The sequence below is a fragment of the Hippoglossus stenolepis genome, chromosome 12, assembly GCF_022539355.2.
Source record: "Hippoglossus stenolepis isolate QCI-W04-F060 chromosome 12, HSTE1.2, whole genome shotgun sequence".
NCBI classification, from domain to species: domain Eukaryota; kingdom Metazoa; phylum Chordata; class Actinopteri; order Pleuronectiformes; family Pleuronectidae; genus Hippoglossus; species Hippoglossus stenolepis.
The window spans coordinates 20,882,250-20,900,438 of record NC_061494.1 but is presented as its reverse complement, the minus strand read 5'-3'; the positions used below and the strand labels follow the sequence as shown (position 1 = coordinate 20,900,438).

General features: G+C 42.4%; 1 protein-coding gene across 2 annotated transcripts in view; it reads right to left on the bottom strand.

The window, feature by feature from the left end:
- atrnl1a (attractin-like 1a) overlaps positions 1 to 18,189 on the bottom strand; it is a 176,279-nt gene that overhangs the window by 147,235 nt on the left and 10,855 nt on the right. For both annotated transcript variants that reach the window (XM_035173062.2, XM_035173063.2), the window contains exons 2-5: positions 8,321 to 8,404; positions 6,371 to 6,484; positions 5,311 to 5,439; positions 3,652 to 3,860 (exon numbers count right to left, since the gene is read on the bottom strand). In XM_035173062.2, the coding sequence (XP_035028953.2) occupies positions 3,652 to 3,860; positions 5,311 to 5,439; positions 6,371 to 6,484; positions 8,321 to 8,404 (536 nt within the window). The remainder of the gene's footprint in view (positions 1 to 3,651; positions 3,861 to 5,310; positions 5,440 to 6,370; positions 6,485 to 8,320; positions 8,405 to 18,189) is intronic.

Sequence of the window (18,189 nt, the reverse complement as noted above, 5' to 3'; positions counted from 1 at the left end):
GAGAGGAGGGATGGAGGAAGAGCAGAGAGGAGGGATGAGCAGAGAGGAGGGATGGAGGAAGAGCAGAGAGGAGGGATAGAGGGATGAGCAGAGGAGGAGGGATGGAGGGAAGAGCAGAGAGGGAGGATGAGGGATGAGCAGAGAGGAGGGATGGAGGGAAGAGCAGAGAGGAGGGATAGAGGGATGAGCAGAGAGGAGGGATAGAGGGATGAGCAGAGAGGAGGGATAGAGGGATGAGCAGAGGAGGAGGGATAGAGGGATGAGCAGAGAGGAGGGATAGAGGGATGAGCAGAGGAGGAGGGATGGAGGGAAGAGCAGAGAGGGATAGAGGATGACAGGGAGGAGGATGAGGATGAGAGAGGAGGGATAGAGGGAAGAGCAGAGGAGGACAAATGGCAGAACATCCTCCTTTCATTAACACAAAAACATATATTCTGCTGTGAGACGGCGGTTGCTGTGGCGACCAGCAGCTTTATTACCTGCAGTGTCTCAGTCGACTGCGCTCACCTGATTCATTATCACACACACACACACACACACACACACACACACACACACACACACACACGTCTTTACCTGCTGATTTTTATATTTGATCGGGTCGAGATTATTAGCTAAATTCAATCACTATCCTGTAAATATTGTTAATAATATTTTAATAATCCCATTTAATCTATACTCACATCACTTATAATAAATGTATAACCTTCATTTTCTTGGTTAGGAGACAAATAAATATTCATTTCATGGGATAAAGACGTGAAGGAATCATCTGTGCATCTATGAGATAATCATAAGTTGAAATGTGGTTCTGAATTTGTGTACATATTCAGTTAATGTGCGTAACTATTGCACACTGACACTGTGATTCACTATCGAGGCTCTAATATGTGTCTGTGTCCCGAACGTTTTCATTTCAAACAAATCACAGATACATACATTCATCGTTTAACGCTTCAAAATTTCAGATGATTGCATTCGGTGCTGCTATTTATTCTTTTATTTATCCTCACACGTCTTCTGAGAGACAATTAAGACTCCATAGATTTTGAATTTCATGCCAAAAATCAATTGGTGAAGGTAAAAGTAGCATTTTGAATAATATATTGATGAAAACTATTTTCAGAAATGTACAAATATTCCAGGTTCTTCATTTTAATGTAGCTATAATTATGTAAAACAGCATTAAAATGGATATTTCAGGGGTTGAAAGTGACTCCACTCATTTCACAGTGTTTCTATTTGTGCTTACACTGTTTTTCCAAGAGAGGGCACAGCTTCACCTTCTCATCTGAATACGACGTCTGGTGCGGTTACAGTTTAAACAGCTTCACGTTGTGATTTAATATTTACATTTGACAGCTGGACACAAACTGCAGGACAGAAGATAATTCAATATTTTCATCAATAGAATTTCAAAATTTCCCAATGTAGTATTTAACGTTAAGAAAAAATAAAGTTTAAAAACCATCGTCATTTATTACATTAATTTGGGGCATCACTATTTAAATATATCTCTATATTTGTCCAGTGAGTTAATTCAAACTTTATTATAGAGGTTTGATATGTGACTTTTCTAAAGGTCTTTAAAAACATATAGAAACTATAATGATGTATATAAACTTTACGTTGAGTTGTTTTCTCACTTTATCTAAAAACTGGTAAAAATTCAAACACATTAAATCACCTGTCTGTGACGCCACGCCCCCTTTGCACATGCGTCAGCGTCGAGGTTGAACAAATTTACTTTTCATTCAGTTTGAAACGACATTTGAAGATTTAACTTTATAGAACCTGGTGATTTGAAGTATATATTTTAATATATATACTATAATAATGTAATTTTACTTCCGAATATTAAAGTTATGAGAGAAACAAACGGACCAAACGTTAACGCTTCCTGAATCCGGCCGAACAGCGTTGAAGAAACGATGGTTTTGCAAATAAAACCTCTTTAAAAGGGTTTTTACTGCATCATATAAGTAAGTTCAGATAACCTATTACGATTGAAGACCTTTGTAGATTATTCCGCTCATAATTAAAAGCTTCTGAATCTCTGGGTCTCAAGTTATCAGAGAAACTATCTGAGCAACTCTCAGCTGCAGCGCTGCTCGCGGCCCATACAAGACGCCATGTCTGCGCCGGACAACGTTGGGGAAATGCTGATTTTTTATTTTACTACTTTAGTTGATATTTTACACAATATTTCAAAGTTATTGGTTTGTCTTAGAGAAGATAGGATCTCTAGGGATCTTCGGCTCCTCATAAAAACCTCCAGGACTATTAACATTGAACGATTTCGAAGAGGAAGAAGCTGACTGAAATGATCTCCCATGATCCCACGCTTCTATGGACGTCACCAAACCAGTAAGGATTTCACTCACTATGAAACCTAATAAAAAAAAAATGAAGAAAAGACAATTGATGCCAAAATACAATAATAAGAAAGAAATAGAACAAACAAATATTTAAAAAAGTACAAATTAGTCAAATAATAAAACTTTCAGCGAATGACAACATTTCTTTTTTTATATTTTGGTTTTTATGGAGTTTTCAATAACATCTGGTTGCATCAAGAAATATTCTTTGTTTTTTAAAATGGAGAAAACAAGTGTGGAATTTATTGTCAATCAGAAACTAGGATGTCACGGATCATAAAGTTGCTTCGAGAGCAGCTCACAAATGAAACATAAAGAAATAATGAGGCCTCATATATTCGGCTCCACTCAGATTTCCCAGGATATTACATCTTTTTTTGTTATAACATAAAAAATAACAATATGAGTGTAAACAGGAAGACGACTGCTCCTCCCTCTGTCACGTTCTCTTTCTTTCCCTTTTCACGTTAATAACAAAACAGATCCTGATGATGACGAGCATCACGGGAAATGTGGTTTCTGTTTCGAAGATAAATAACATTTGTCGTTATGACCGATGATCAAGTGAAGGTTCATCACACTGGACTTTAAATGTGCCTGTAAACATTGACTCGGTTGAAACTTAAACACCTTGATTAGACTGTAAGTATAAGCAATACTTATATATTGTATGAGCATCACATGTCCATCAAAGTTCTGTTGAAACACTCGGGTGCAGACTGTATAAAAAGATGGCCGACAGGACAGTTCCCAAAAGTGAAGCCAAATCCTCTTGATCGCCCTCTAGTGGCCGCCTTTGGTTTTAATTCCTTATTGGAGACTATCAAAATGGGGGTTTACCGTCATGATTGACTAATAATAAAAATAAAAAGAATAATAGTTCTTTACATACAATATAGATAAAAATAGAAACATATATGAATATTTCTTTCACAAACACGGTAGTTCCTAATATACTGATGTATGTTCAAGCGTTCATGACCAAATGACGTCATGAGCACAAGATGGCAGCAGCCGTATATACAAGATATTTTAGCTGCATTTTCGTACAGCGGGAGGACGTGGAAACGCCTCGTCCATATACAGTCGATGGTGTCGTCCATATTTAACCTAGAATAACACAAAATCCATTCTCTCCAGGCCACAGAACCATATATTTCCATACTGGCTGCAACAGAGTGAGGTCTCTCTACAGCCTCCCTCAGTTCGTCCTTGTTCTTGTTCTAATTTCCCTACAAAATTCCGTCCCGCACCTTCGTCCCTGCTCCGTTACCTTGCCAGCTGTCGTTGCAGACGCAGAGCTTCTCTCCGGTCAGGTCACAGTAGCCGTGGTCCGGGCTGCCACAGTTGTCTCTGCAGTACGGGATGTCGCAGGCGTCTCCTTTCCAGTAGTCCTCGCACTCGCAGTACACGCGACCAGAGGCCAGGTTGGCCGTGCTGCATCTGCCGTGGCCCGAACAGTTGTTGGGACACGAGTTTATCCTGAGGGAGACACAATTAGACAGGAAGTCCAGGAAGTTCTTCAAGGTTAAACTGAGAGAATGTGACTGTGAGTGGACTCATATTCATTTACATACCCACATGGCTTCATTTATCCTAACTGAGGTCATTAAAATGGCTTCTTTGCATTCAAATTCTCGCATTAAATTATTTAAAGCTCTACCAAGCAATATTTTTATTTAGACAATGGGTCAAATGACTATAGATTAAATGAAAAGGCGTTGAGTCCCTAAAGTACCGTAAGGCATTTCTTTAACCATGCATAAAATCACCTTTCTACTAAAGACGAGAGAGAGAGACACGGATTTTTACAACATGAGATCACGAGACATTTAGACCTTGGAGCATGAATTACATCATGATCACATGATTATCTGTCGTAGCAGCAGAAGCTGAAAGAGGCAGACAGGTGGAAAAAGAGGAGTCAAGGACCAGAGGCAGAAAAGTCTTCCTCAATCCTTTAGTTGAGCTGATTTGCTGATGTGACAAGATGGTCGTCATGGCAACCTTAACCTCCCCTCAGTGTGTGTGTGTGTGTGTGTGTTAGCGTGTCCTTGTGTGTGTTTGCTATAAAAGCCTTGAGGCTGTGTGACTGTACTAACTGTCCTCAGTGCGCAGCCAACCACATATCATTCATTTCCTCATGGTGTCATAAAGCAGCCTGGTTTGTGTCGGAGGTGACGTCGTCTAAACCAAAACTGTTTCTACACGAGCGACTCTCGAGGACGTGAGGAAACAAAACCCAGGGATTTATTACACATGATAAACATTAGTCTGATGATTTCAAGCATTCGAGCGTTCGTCTCCCTGATGTTTCTCAAACTATTTTATCTTGAACGAGGTTTTTCTGACGGTCATCCGATACTTTAAGTAGCTGTTCCAAGAGTTGCCTCCACGCCCTCACCCGAAGGGGCCGGTAGGTTTTTTTTGGCCTGAATTTCCAACCTGGGAAACCAGAAGATCTCACAAACAACGTGCACCCTCCTGCAGTTTTAAGACCGGCTGTGCTGTGACAACCGAAAGCAGATGGCTGCTCTGCAAAGTCTTTGGTTTGTCCCGAAAACAAAATCTCTTCTGCTGAATAAAATCTACAAGAAGTTTCACCAACGTATGTGTAAGAAAAGAGGGAAATATTCTTGTGAAATAAAAGTATTAACAAATCTTGAATTTGATTGCCGCCATGTTCGCAAGCTTGAAAATACGTTCATGTTCCCTCCCCCACTGCTACGTAGGAAAGGTGGCCACCGTGAAAGGTTAAAGTCATTTCATCCATTGTTAGTATAGAAAATCTAGATCATCGGAGACTTAACACTTTTGTTTTAACTTCGATTAAACCTCCAAATGAAACCCATCCTCTCTAAAGCTCTATCTCCAGGTCAGTGTTCGTCGTTAGGCCCCGACACTGAGGGAGCTGACGGACAATCACACATACGAGTAGGTGATGGTGAAGCCGGTCAGGTTGTACGCCGCGTCGCTGAAGAAGTGAAGCAGAGCGTAGCCGGAGGTCGTCACTACCTCTGGCACCGTCTCATTGCCGCCGCTCTCTGCTACGACAAGACCGCTGAGGAATGGAAAGAGAGAGAGAGACAGAGAGAGAGAAGGAGTCAAATACTAATAATAAAAAGTATTTTATAATGCAGCTGTATTTTATCAACGCTGGTCTGAAAGCTTTACGATGAAATGAGTCCATTTCAGGAACGCTGCTAAAAAAAGGGACGTGATTAGCTTTAAAGTGGAATAACGTCGCAGAGCAGATCTCGTTTTTATTTATTTTGATGAGGTTTTTCAGTGTGGGGGGGTTGTTTGTCCATCCTGTCTATTTCTCATGAGAGCCATGCACTTTAATAAATGCAATGCAAATCCACCCTCTCCCACAATGATTCAGAGTCAAAACCTCCTCCCTGCCACATCTACAGCTGTTTGGTTTTTTTTCTCCAACCAATCTATACTGAATAATGCAAGATTACTGGAAATAATAACACTCAACCAGTCTCAGCTGTGTTTATTAAAAAACCCAAATCCTTTTCTTTCCTGCATTAGACCTAATTAGTCGCCTCGTATCGTGGGAGCAACTAAACTCTCAACAGGAGATAAACCTCCGCGGAGCCCAGGAGAAAGTGGGAGGTTTGCAAATCCAGGTTTATTAGTGTTTTCAATGAACTTGTGTCAAATGAAAGAGACGCCACCCGCAGGCTTATAGCTCGTCCTGTGAGGGGAGAACATACATGCAATGAGGCTCCAGACAAAGAGGAGGTTTTCAGGGCTGATGTGAGTAATTGCAATATTTTCTTTCTATTATCGTGGTAATGCTGCACGATGGTAATTACGAGGCCCATTGTTTGCCTGCGCGTGGATTCATTTGACAGCACAAGTGCAGATTTGTTGGCGCTTTTGAAGCTTTGCCAAAGGCCATCTGAATCATTTCCATAACCCCCCCCACTCCACCCTCCACCCCCGCAGCCTCGCTCCTTTTCAGAATAGCAGGTGCCTACCTGAAGACGGCAATCAAAGGGGCGTAAATGGAGTCTCCGTCGTAGACGTACATGTGGTCCCAGCTGCACTCGGTGGCAAAGTGATTGAAGCGCAGCCTGAGTGCTGCATTAGGACTGAGAACACGGAGGAGATAGACATGACAAAAACAAAATTGATGAATATATATTACTTCACGGGATCCTCACTTTTATGATGCACTTTATGAATTCTGCAGTTATGATCATAAATTGTTTCATGCTCGAGCCTCAGTAAACCTTTTGTGCTGTGGTGAAGTCGTCGTGGAGTGTGTCCTTCTCTTAAGAACACGTCTCCCAAATACTGCAATCAGTGTTTTTACCTCACAGACTGTAAATAAAGATGACGCCATGTCTGCACCTCCTCTTATCGAACAAAAATAAACCCTGTTGCTCAGCGAGCGTTACACAGTGTCGCTCCAAGTCCAAAGCAAAGAACCAAATTTGAGTAGATCAGGTTGTGCACAGTTAAATACACAGTTGTTTTGTCAAAAGCTGGATAACCTCGGATTCTGAAAAAACTGAGTATTAGGGCCATATTGAAGAAGAAAAATCTAAAGAGAGTAAAGATGAGATAAGATGAGATAAAACTTTATTGATCCACAAACCGGGGAAATTCAGTTTCTACAGCCGCAGGCAGGTCAGACTAAGGTAGACAAGAGAATACAAAAATACAAAAGAAAGGCAATAGAATAAAAAAAATTGTATAATATAAAGTAGTAATTTAATGAGACAAAAGTCATAATATTGCAGGAATAAAGACAAAATTAATATTTTAAGGAATAACCAGCATGGAGAACCGGTGGTTTCTGGGGTTTCTCTCCTTCTGGATCCAAAATATTAAATCAGATTATTTTCAGCTTGCAGATGTAACCAACGATAACCTCACAGTCGACCACTATACAAAGTCCCTGTGGTTCTTTCTTCACAATAGTTTCTAACACAATCTTTTCAAAGGCCTGATACTTATGATGATGTGGAGATGATGAGACAGTATTTTGTAACTTTGGAAACTTGTACAAAAGTATAAAGTAACAAGATGCTTTTTCTGTAACTGACCCTAATACTCTGTCGTATTAAAGAAGATGAATCTCAGGCTGTGGTGCAGACGCATGTTGTTACTGACAAGTGACAGGAAGAGACAGAGAAGCAGAAATGCTGCAGTGCACATGTGAGAGTGATGGATGATGTCCTGTGTAGCTTCATGTGGAGATGTTGACCTGTTGGTCGAGCACTAACTCACCAGCAGCTATTCTTTTCTCAGGCGGCATAAATATCTACAGCAAATGTCACAGTAATCCATCTGGTTTTTAAAGCCCTTCAGTGGTTTGTCACAATGGGGCGTCAGAAATTGGCCCATTTGTTGTCTCCTAGAAATGCTGCTAGTACGACTAAAAATATTTTTAATCATCTTTTTTAATATGTTCCTGAACCACAGCTTGTCCTTTAACGTTTCCCGGGAGATAATGAGCTTCTTCAGTTCTTCGCCCCCGAAGCCAATCTAACATTCCTGAGGACACATTACAGGGAAAACCCTAAAGAAAATAATTTGCTGTTCACATGATGTTGTTTTTCTGCAGTTGTGTGTTTGTGGCTGTCACAGGGTTGTGCACCGTTCTATACGTTACACTTAGAGCGAGCAGGCGTCACATGTCGACAGCAGCAGAACAAACCACATGCAGGACTCAAGATATGATTACTTAGCCATCAGTGTGTGTGCTGAGCTGCTTTTCTGTGCAGTTAATGTGCACAAAGCAACTGTGGAGCACAATAACTCCTTTTATTTGCACAGTAATAAAGCTCTCTTTATCCGACACCCCCGAGCAACACGTAGGGAAAAAAGAGAAAAGGGAAGATTGCTGTTTTTAACCAAGTGGAACTAAGTAAGATGAATAATGATGGGATGAGGGGGAAAAACAAAACACTGATACTTACTATCCTTCTATTAGCCAAGTGCATTTGGTCTTGTATTTATAGTTCACTGGTCCGTCTGTGAGGGAACCTGACAGGTCGGTTAATCTGTAGGAAGCCACAGGAAGCAGAAGTTTAGTGTTGATATTTAGCAATAATGGTAAAATTACATAAGCTCAAATCGGATGTTGCAGCTCGTGGCACGTGAAGCCACAGAGCACGAATAACAGTTGAGACACCAGAACACATCACATCATATCATTTCATATCGTATTTACAATATTTTACAGCATTTTTTAAAGCCTGCATCTCTTCATATCCCATAAACCTGCCTACAAGCTCCTCTAACAAGTCAATAATTAACACGGGTTTAATTTCCGAAATGTAAAAACATGGATTTGTGGTTGTAAACGTCTATTTATTACCAAACAAAGCCAGGCTCGTTGTTTTCTCCTGTTTACAGTATTTATGATAAGCTAATCAAACCGCCAGTGTTTGATTATCAGCTGACAAATATCCAGCTTTACACCCAAAGCATCATAATGCCTCAGGTGCTTGATTCAATAGTGTTTCCCTGGTCCGGCTGCTGGGAAGCATGTGGCTCAGCAGCGTGACACTAACTCCATTCTGCAGCACAGACGGAAGTTTATCAATATTGTCAGTATGCTAATTCATACATGTAGTGTATGTCCTCAGCCAGCAGGGGAAACACGTGAGTCTTGTATGAAGGAAACGCTGGAGGTAGAATGACAATATTCCTGTGAGCAGATAAAAACATGGCATCCCATTAATTTCCAGCTAATACAGTGAAAGTCCCAGTTGCCATAGCAATACCAACATGACATATTCATGTGTGTGTGTGTGTGGCAGCCACCATGTGGATGTATGTGCATGATAAACAGCAGCCGCACCATGTCAACAAATATTCAAAATCAATTCATGAAAATGTTTAAAAAAAACAACAATGTGTATGAATATTTGATTTTGTGGCTGTTCGCCTGATGAGATGTCGTCTGGGTCTGAACCCGCGTGACTGACACGAGTCACATGACGTCACCTCCTCTGTGAAAGGAAAATGAAAATGTATGTGAGGCTGGAATGAGCAAATGTTTCAATAACAGAAACAAGTTTACAACTCTGACATCTGTCAATCAAAATAATCCACTGCTGCACAGAGGGAAACAATGAGTGAACACACACACACACACACACACACACACACACACACAGAGACACAGGGACACACATCACGTGGCAATGAAGACATCGCAGCCTGTCTCTGATTGAACAGTGTTACTATGTGTGTGTGTGTGTGTGTGTGTGTGTGTGTCACTGTGGGCTCTGTGTTCCCACTGGAATGACGCCACATCACAGAAAGAGCAGCGTGATAAATAACATGAAGCTAGTTGTGAGTTCTGGTCTGTGATCGTTTGGGTTTTAATTTTCAAAAGGGCAACTTTTATGGGACTGAAGCAAAATGAAACCAGTGACACATTAACCAAGATAAAGTCTATGAGCCGGTTGACGTACACAACTGACGTGTGTGTGTTCGCCTGTATCGTGACCACGAGCATGACATCGACCTCCAGGAACTAAACTAACCTCTCCCCTTGTTGTTATAAACTAAGATGTTATATGATCCTGTAGAAGCCATAAATCTGTATGATATTAACCCATAATCCTCAGGTGTAGTCTCGGTGTCTCTGATTGGTGGAGCTCGCTGTCACCATGAAAACACAACCGCAAACATCATGTCGGTTATCTTCTTTGAGTCTGACTGAAACATCTGGACCAGATTCGAAGACGTTCCCTGCAGTTGCTCTTGAGATGTCGTGTAAATGTCACAGGACAGACGGACGAACTGAAAACATAACGCCTCCGACATTTAAACCCTCCAGCAGATTGTAAAACAACAGGATTGTTTTCTAAGAATCTACCATCGAACCTGAAAAGGAGCAAACGAGCTCAGAGAACAACATCATCAGCACCAATCGCCCGCCAGCACAGGAGATTAAAGGCGTGTCGGGCCACATGTGGAGCTTCTCTGTAACCACGGACACAGAGGGAGGGCAAACAGATTGCAGCACAGCCGGACACGGCCACAGTAAACCCTGCCAATGAAACACAAGCACACGCACACACACACACACACACACACACACACACAGCTAATATATATTTATTCATATATGTTCACTGACACGTGAGATCCCTTGTTGTTTTGTCTCCTGTTTTCACTCATTCCTTCACTTCCTCTCCCTCCATCGTCCTCTGCATTTATCTGTCCTCCTCCCTGCTGATCACAGTTTGATCCTCTGGCTCTAATCCCAGATTAGAAGACAAATATTCATGCCGCGCTCCAACGATGACGATATTGATGAGACCGTGAAAACGCTGCTCTCTCTTCTCTGCTCGCTGCTGCTGCTGATGAAACATGATTATTACAGATTCTTTTATTACAGTCTTCTCACCTTTTCTGTGACTGCAGTGATGTTATTAATGCTTTAATTTCTATGAATTCAGTCCACATTTCACCTCGTGTGAACAATGGCATCAAGAGGATGCAGTGGTGGGATGTAACAAAGGACATTTACTTAGTTACTGATTTATTTTCTAGTACTTTTCACTTTGACTCCATAACATACATCAGCAAATATCTGTACATTCTACCCACTACATTTAAAAAATGTTATATTACATGCTTACATTGTTTGTTTTTTCTTCATATTTTTAAAATGATCGGCTACACTCTGCATGTACTTTTACTTTTAAAAAGCAAGTGCGTTTACTCGCTTGTACTTTGACTTTTATGTGAACACATTTTTGTCTATTTGTTTGTACTTTTACTTCAGTAAAATAGTTTGAGTTCTTCCTGCACCAGTGTGAAAATGTAAAGCTTTCCCAAAGAAAATAGAGAAATTAACGGAATTGAATGTTATCGAAAATAAAATAAAAAAACACAACACAAAGCTGCTACCTGATGCACAAACATAATAACACACACTGTGCAGTATTAACATGATTTCCAGCTGGTTTCTGTTGTGCAGGACTTTCTACATGACTGGGAACTTCCTCTGGGTCCAATCAGGGGGATCAGGTCGATTACGAGCAGCATAAGCAAGTGCGCCCGATAAGATGCTCGACTTGTTGTGCTGGGAAATGACTCAGTTATTTTGTTCACAACAGTAAAACATGTTAGTTCTGTGTTTGACAGAAGAAGCATTGTTATACATGAAGGATATTTAGGTTTACAGCAGATTTGGGTGCAGCTCTAACAGCTTTAAAGTGATGTGGACAAACAAGAATACAAATCTGAAATGACATAAAAAGCATGACCTTCTAACACAATTCAATTGATGTTCTTCAGTGTGCAGGCTTAGAAAACCTCTGCACCTCTCTCAAGTTCAACCTTGCGTGTCTGGAGGCCTGTGCAGCTTGCAGATCAAATTTACCATCTTGCAGCGAGCCATGCAAATCCTCCAAATTAAAGTTATAGATTTGTTGGGCTACTTCAGATAAATAACAGTTTTTGAGAAGACTTTGCTAAGGCTATATTCGTAGGCCAGTCTCGAGCTTCGGTTGGAAACATGCGGCTAAACTAGATGAGTTCCGAGGAGAAACGCTCTTCGGAAAAGTTAACGCTCGGTTTTCACAGAACCAGGATCTCAGAACTCGGCCTGGTGTGATCGTCTGCATGTGTCAGTTCGTAAATGTCTTTCAGGCGTTAGGAGGTGTCAGAGCATGAGAAGCACACAAAGGGAACTGAACATTTTTGCTATGCTGTTTAATGTGGAAGCAGCTGACGTGTCTGACAACCTACAACAGGAAATCGTTGAGCTGCAAAGCAACAACAAGCTCAGAGCTACCGAACAACAACCTCCCTCTGCTCCACGTCTGTAAACCGTGAGGTCGTCCCGAGGATTTTCTCTTTCTGAGGAGACGCCGCTGAAGCTTTAATCTGTTCGAGTTCCTGATGTGAGCAGCTCTTTTCAAAACTCGCTCGAGACTGACTGACCCAAACCTGGAAAACCAGAGAAGCAGAAGCAGCTGTTTAGAAATGTAGGTTTATAAATACAGTGCAGATGAATATTAGGAGCAGGCATCAGAAAGAATGTGATGAAGATATGATAATAGTTGTTTCTGCATTTGAATATATGAAGAAACGTTTATCTACTAAATACCTTGTGTCGACAATTTGAAGAAATTGTTCTTCAGAATTAGTTTGACTAATACTTTTAGTTTGCAGATAGGAATTGTTGTTGTTGTAATTAGCAACACTATAGTTGAAACTGAAGTATTGCATATGGTACTCTGTCTTTTTTAATTGTGGGACTGTTCTTCATTGCTCTATAAAACGTGCTGGCCAGTGGCAGTACAGCTGTTTTGTTTCTCTTTGAAAGAGAAAGAAAATTGCAGTTTTATCCGGGTAAGATGAATTTACTTTAAAGATGTGGTATGTGATTGGTGCATGGATTATCGGAGGCATTTCTGATGCTGCTGTCGGAATCAGAACATCTTTATCCTTCCCACTGAAGTGAAATTGGGACAACGCCTCGGTGTGGCTCCCCTGCCGGGTTTTCTTGGTTAAGTGAAAAACTCTGTGAGGGTGAAAATGCAGCGAGGCTCAGTCTGTCTATGAAAACATACGGAAGGTAGATTCCATTCATTCTTAATGAGGAGCCGACTGGAGCGGCCTCCTGCAGCCCCAACAAACCCCAACGCCTCGCCCATTAAACCCCCCCAATAAAACAGCCTGGCAAGGGAGGAGAGGGTAAGACACACTTATACCTTATGCAGGCATCAGACGCACACACACACACACACACACACACACACACACACACACACACACACACACACACACACACACACACACACACACACACACACACACACACACACACACACACACAGGTTATAAATAGTGAGTGGAGACGAGTTTGCAGTATGAGGCCAAAGTCACATCTTTAACAGATTCCACAGAGAAGCATGAGAGGGTGAAGGTGGCCGAGGATGAGGAGGCACGGAATCGAAAGGTGAGAGAAAAGGAGGATGAAGAAGACGAGAGAGAGCAAAGAGATAAAAGAGAGACGGGGACGACGGGATGAGGTATGGAGGAAGAGAGTCCAGCACCCTTTGAAATATTCATCTGCTGCGGGTGAATAATTGATGGTGTACAGAAGACAGATGCACGAGGGATAGACAGACAAATGGATGGAAAGAGCGTGAGATGGGTGGATAGAGACACGGGGAGAGAAAGAGAGACGGATCCTCGCAGCGTCAGGTGGCGTAGGGACAAATCTCCTCTTTCAGTTTCTCTGTCGCTCCCACCGAAGGCCGAGCGTCAAGCCTCAGCCCGGCTCTTACTCTACTGTCACCTGCTGTCACGTGCACCGATAACGGGAAAACACAAAACATCCTCTTCTTCTTAAGACAAGATAAAGATGATCCCAATTTCCAGTGATAGATTAACAAAAGACAAATTCCGGAGAATGTCCAGACCCAATTATCCGGAAGTTTTCAAGAGTTTGTGTCTGAAAAAAAGCTTCAGCGACGAGGTTTTGTTGCAAGAGAGAAGATGAGGGATTTTCCTCGTCAGGCTGGAACTCCCTCGTATCTCATTGGCATTCAAAGACTACTTCTCCCAGGAGGCTTTGCCCACCGGCTCGAGGTTAACTCGGTGACGGGGCTGGACTTCTGCTCCACGGTGTCCCAGAGAGCAGGATTTAGGATTTAATGGGCTTTAATGGCAACAGTCAGAAAATCAAATTACACCGGTCTTGGCTTTTAAGGAGCAACAGCGGTGACGTGTCCAGACTGAGCAGTGACACTGACTCGCCCCCTCCCTCACTGAATTACAGAGCTCAACAGAGGAAGACTCCCCCCCCCTCCTCCCTGAGACAAAAGAGGAAAATTAAGTTATCGAAGCTGCAGGTCACAGCGTTTCACAGGAAGCATGAAAACAGGGCCGGACTGCATTGATTTTCCTTCTCCGTCTCCTCAGCTACAGCGATGCAGTTTTTCACTGAGTCAGACACATTCATACGAGAGAGAGAAACACAACAACCGCCACGAGCCGTGAACTTCCACCAACGTGTTTTCATTTGGTCTTAACCTTCACTCTGCGTCCCGCCTCTCAAACTTCACCGTGAAGTCCAGGAGTGACTTCACTTCACAAAAATCTCCTCTCACACACACACACACACATGCTTGAAATTCACCCAAGAATAACACCACTCCTCTGCTATATCGTCTTAGATGACCATATTTAGAAACAAAGCACATGGCAGCGACTCGTTCAAAAGGATCCAGTAAAATTCACAACAATGTAAAACACTGGAATTCGCTCTCAGGCCGGTCGAACCCTCCTTAATAAGTTGAAATCTCCTGTGACTCTCTGGCTCTGCTGCTGCAGCCTGGCGACGCTCCCCAGCACTGATCTGTTCATCTGAAGGGAAAGAAGAGGCTGCTTCTCTCATCTGAATCCATTAATACGGCAGATTAAAGGAGCTGCTATCACCGATCTGCCCGTCACGTTGCATTTCAAAAAACACGAGCCGCTCAGGTACAAAGAGTTCGTGTATCAGTTGGACTTCTGCTGTTATCGCGTCAACAAAAAGAGATGAAGAAGAAGAGAGGGGGTTGATCAAAGATGTTTTTCCTTTCAGCTGAGAGTCGAGTATCTCCTGTTAAACTATGAAGAAAGAAATACACTTCATTTTTCATCCTGTGCATGTTTTAACTTTGTTTGAGGGGCCCTGCCTTCAGCAAACATGATTTAAAAGCATGTATTAAATGATTTATTTTAGAAAATACTAGAATAGCACTTAGTGGAGCGCACACCTCCGCCAAGGCCAAACAGTCGTGCACACGTCGGTCTCACTCTTATAACAGAAAAATCTACTTAAAAAGAAATTGAGGCCAAAATCTGATCATCTGCAACACAAAAAACTGACCGAACAGATTTCAACAAAACACAAAAAGTATTCAAAATGTACTAATATTGAAAGTATCATGTGTCCGAACGAACTAAATTCTACCTTTAAAGATACACATGACAAGTGTGAAGCTGATTAGATGAACGATTCTCGACATATGTCGTATGGAATTATAAAATATATATATTCTTCTTACTTGTACTTGTACTACAACACTACTTCAAAACAGCGGCTCACAAACCAGTGGGTGATGGTGGGTTGATACTTCATCGTTTAATCCATACGTTACTGTACGTGCACGGTCGCACTATTGTCACCGCTCGCCCTTCATCCAGTTTCCATTTGTGTTTGGGTGGAGTCCGAACTGTCTCCTGATAAAACAGGAAGTGATGCGATCTGTGATAAAATGCACTGAACACAGCGGCACGACTACATAAAGGAGGTGATGGATAAGCAGACAATTGAAAAAGGACGGCTGCATTGTTCACACCGACAAGCACGCACACACAAACACGCACACACACACACGCACACACAAACACACACACACAAACACACACACAAACTCGCATTGATGCAGGAGTCACAGAGCCAGGGCCACTAGTGAAGATTGAGAGATCCCTGATGTGTGTGTGTGCATTCATGCATCTGTGTGTGTGTATGTGTGTGTGCGTGCGTGCATGTGTGCATCTGTGTGTGCGTCTGTGTGTGCTGAGGGAGAGCACAAAGAGGAGATGAATGACCAACAATTGAATAACCTTGACCTTCTCTGCAGATATCCTTTATTAAAAATCAAGAAAAGCCAGACTACTGGGAATAACGAGGGCAGAGAGAGATTGTGTGTGTGTGTGTGTGTGTGTGTGTGTGTGTGTGTGTGTGTGTGTGTGTGTGTGTGTGTGTGTGTGTGTGTGTGTGTGTGTGTGTGTGTGTGTGTGTGTGTGTGTGTGTGTGTGTGATTGATGTTACTGGGTCTCTATCACCTACAGTATAGTCGCGGTCCAATGGCTTTCACACCAGCACATCATTCATCGCCAGCCCCCACCAACATCTCTCTCTCTCTCTTTCCTGCTCTCTCACTCACTCACACACACAAACACACACACACAAACCTCACATGGCTCCTGCACCTCAAATAAGGTCAAAACGAAGCTAATGGGAACATGGCACATCTAAACAGAACAGGAGCAAACAAGAGGCAGTAAAGGAAGAGAAGAGGAGAGGAGAGTAAAAGAAAGACAAAGGGGTGAAAGAAGGAGAGGAGAAAGAAAAGAGGAAAGCATATCATCAAATGGATAAAACGAGAAGAGGAAAAATGGAAGTGGAAGAGAAAAGGAGAGGAAATGGAAGAGGGGAGGAGGGAAGGAAGGTTCAGTTCATGTTGCACATTTACATATTGTGTTATATGCTGCTATAGTATTACTTCTATTGATAATGAGTATATTATTGATTGTCGAGTTAAGACGTATTTTTATGTCGCAGGCCGGAGATTAAAATTAGATTTCAACGAGAAATTACTCACTGTGTCCATTGTGTTTTTTAAATATCTTCTACTAAGTCAATTATCAGCTTCTCAATGACTCTTCAAGACAAACTGACGCTTCGGAAACATTTTACTCCACAGAAGCAGCGATGCTCATATACAAATTCTCCCTCTGATATTTAGCTTGTTTCCCCGCTCACTGCAAATCATGTAACTGTGACCTCGTCTCTGTCAGGAAAGCATCCGGAGAAAGTTGCTTGTTACGAACCCAAACTCCATCTAGAGCCTTAACTTTATCCAAAGAGCGTTTGTTTAATGAATCGTTGAAAAAAGCCACACGTTCCCATCGAGATGAGGAGCAGAGGAAGGAGAGAGGAGGATGGAGATGAGGGAGGAGGAGCAGCTGTTTACTCAAACACGAGGAGGAGGACTATTTGAATATGACTTTCACATCCCACTGAGGCAGACGGGTAAAGTCATCTCATGTGTATGGATGTCTGCATCGATATGCAGCTGCTGTGTGTGATAGCGGAGGAGGACGGCCGGTTTCTCACCTTTTCTCAGACTCTTTCTTCTTCTGCTTTTCATCTTCCCCATCCCTTTCCCCCTCTTCTTCTTTCCACTTCTCTAATTTTCGGAGCCAGTTCGGGTCCCGTGGCCGAGTGTCGACACCGAGCCACAGCCGACACACTCACAAAACTCTTCCACCTCATTACCTTCCATAACTTAACCGCCTGCCTCTGTCTCACCGGAGGTCGGAGGACGTTCAGTCGCTGTGATGCAAAATAAATTTCGCTCGGGTGCGTCAAACGGTCAAAACAGCTGCGGGTGTTAGGAGCATTTTCAATGTTTGAAATCCTGGTATAATCCTCAGGTGCTGTGCTGAATTCTTAAGTCCAGTAAACACTCAGAGGCTCTGACAAACATTGAGGACGTGGGTTTGATCCCTAATAGGTTCACTGAGGAAATAGGCGGGGAACGTTTTTTGTCGTTTCAACTGTTTTGAGCCCATGTAACGACGGTTCCAGATCTTTTTCACCACCGCGAGCACTTCAGAACAAAGGAGGCAAACTTCTCTCATTTCTCTTTTACTACAGAAAAATTATGTTTTGTCAATTTCTCTTGGAAAGTCCAACACTCTGCATCGACTTGAAGCTCGTGAACAATGACGTGTAACAGCTACATGTTGGTTTCCTTCACCCTGACCGTGAATAGTAAACGAACTCAAAGCGCTCTACAGTCACGTTCATCCGTTCATCTGAAGGTGCTGGGGATCAAACCACCGACCTTCTAGTTAGTGGACAACCCTCTCTACCTCCTGAGGCACAGCCACAGCCATGACCTGACATGTTACTCTTCTGTTTCATGATATTTCTTCATAACTGCCACTTCAAACAGTGTCATGGGTCATATTCCGCCTGGAGGCTGGTTCTCCACCTCAGACCGAAAGAAATGCATCTCAGAGGTGACGGCCC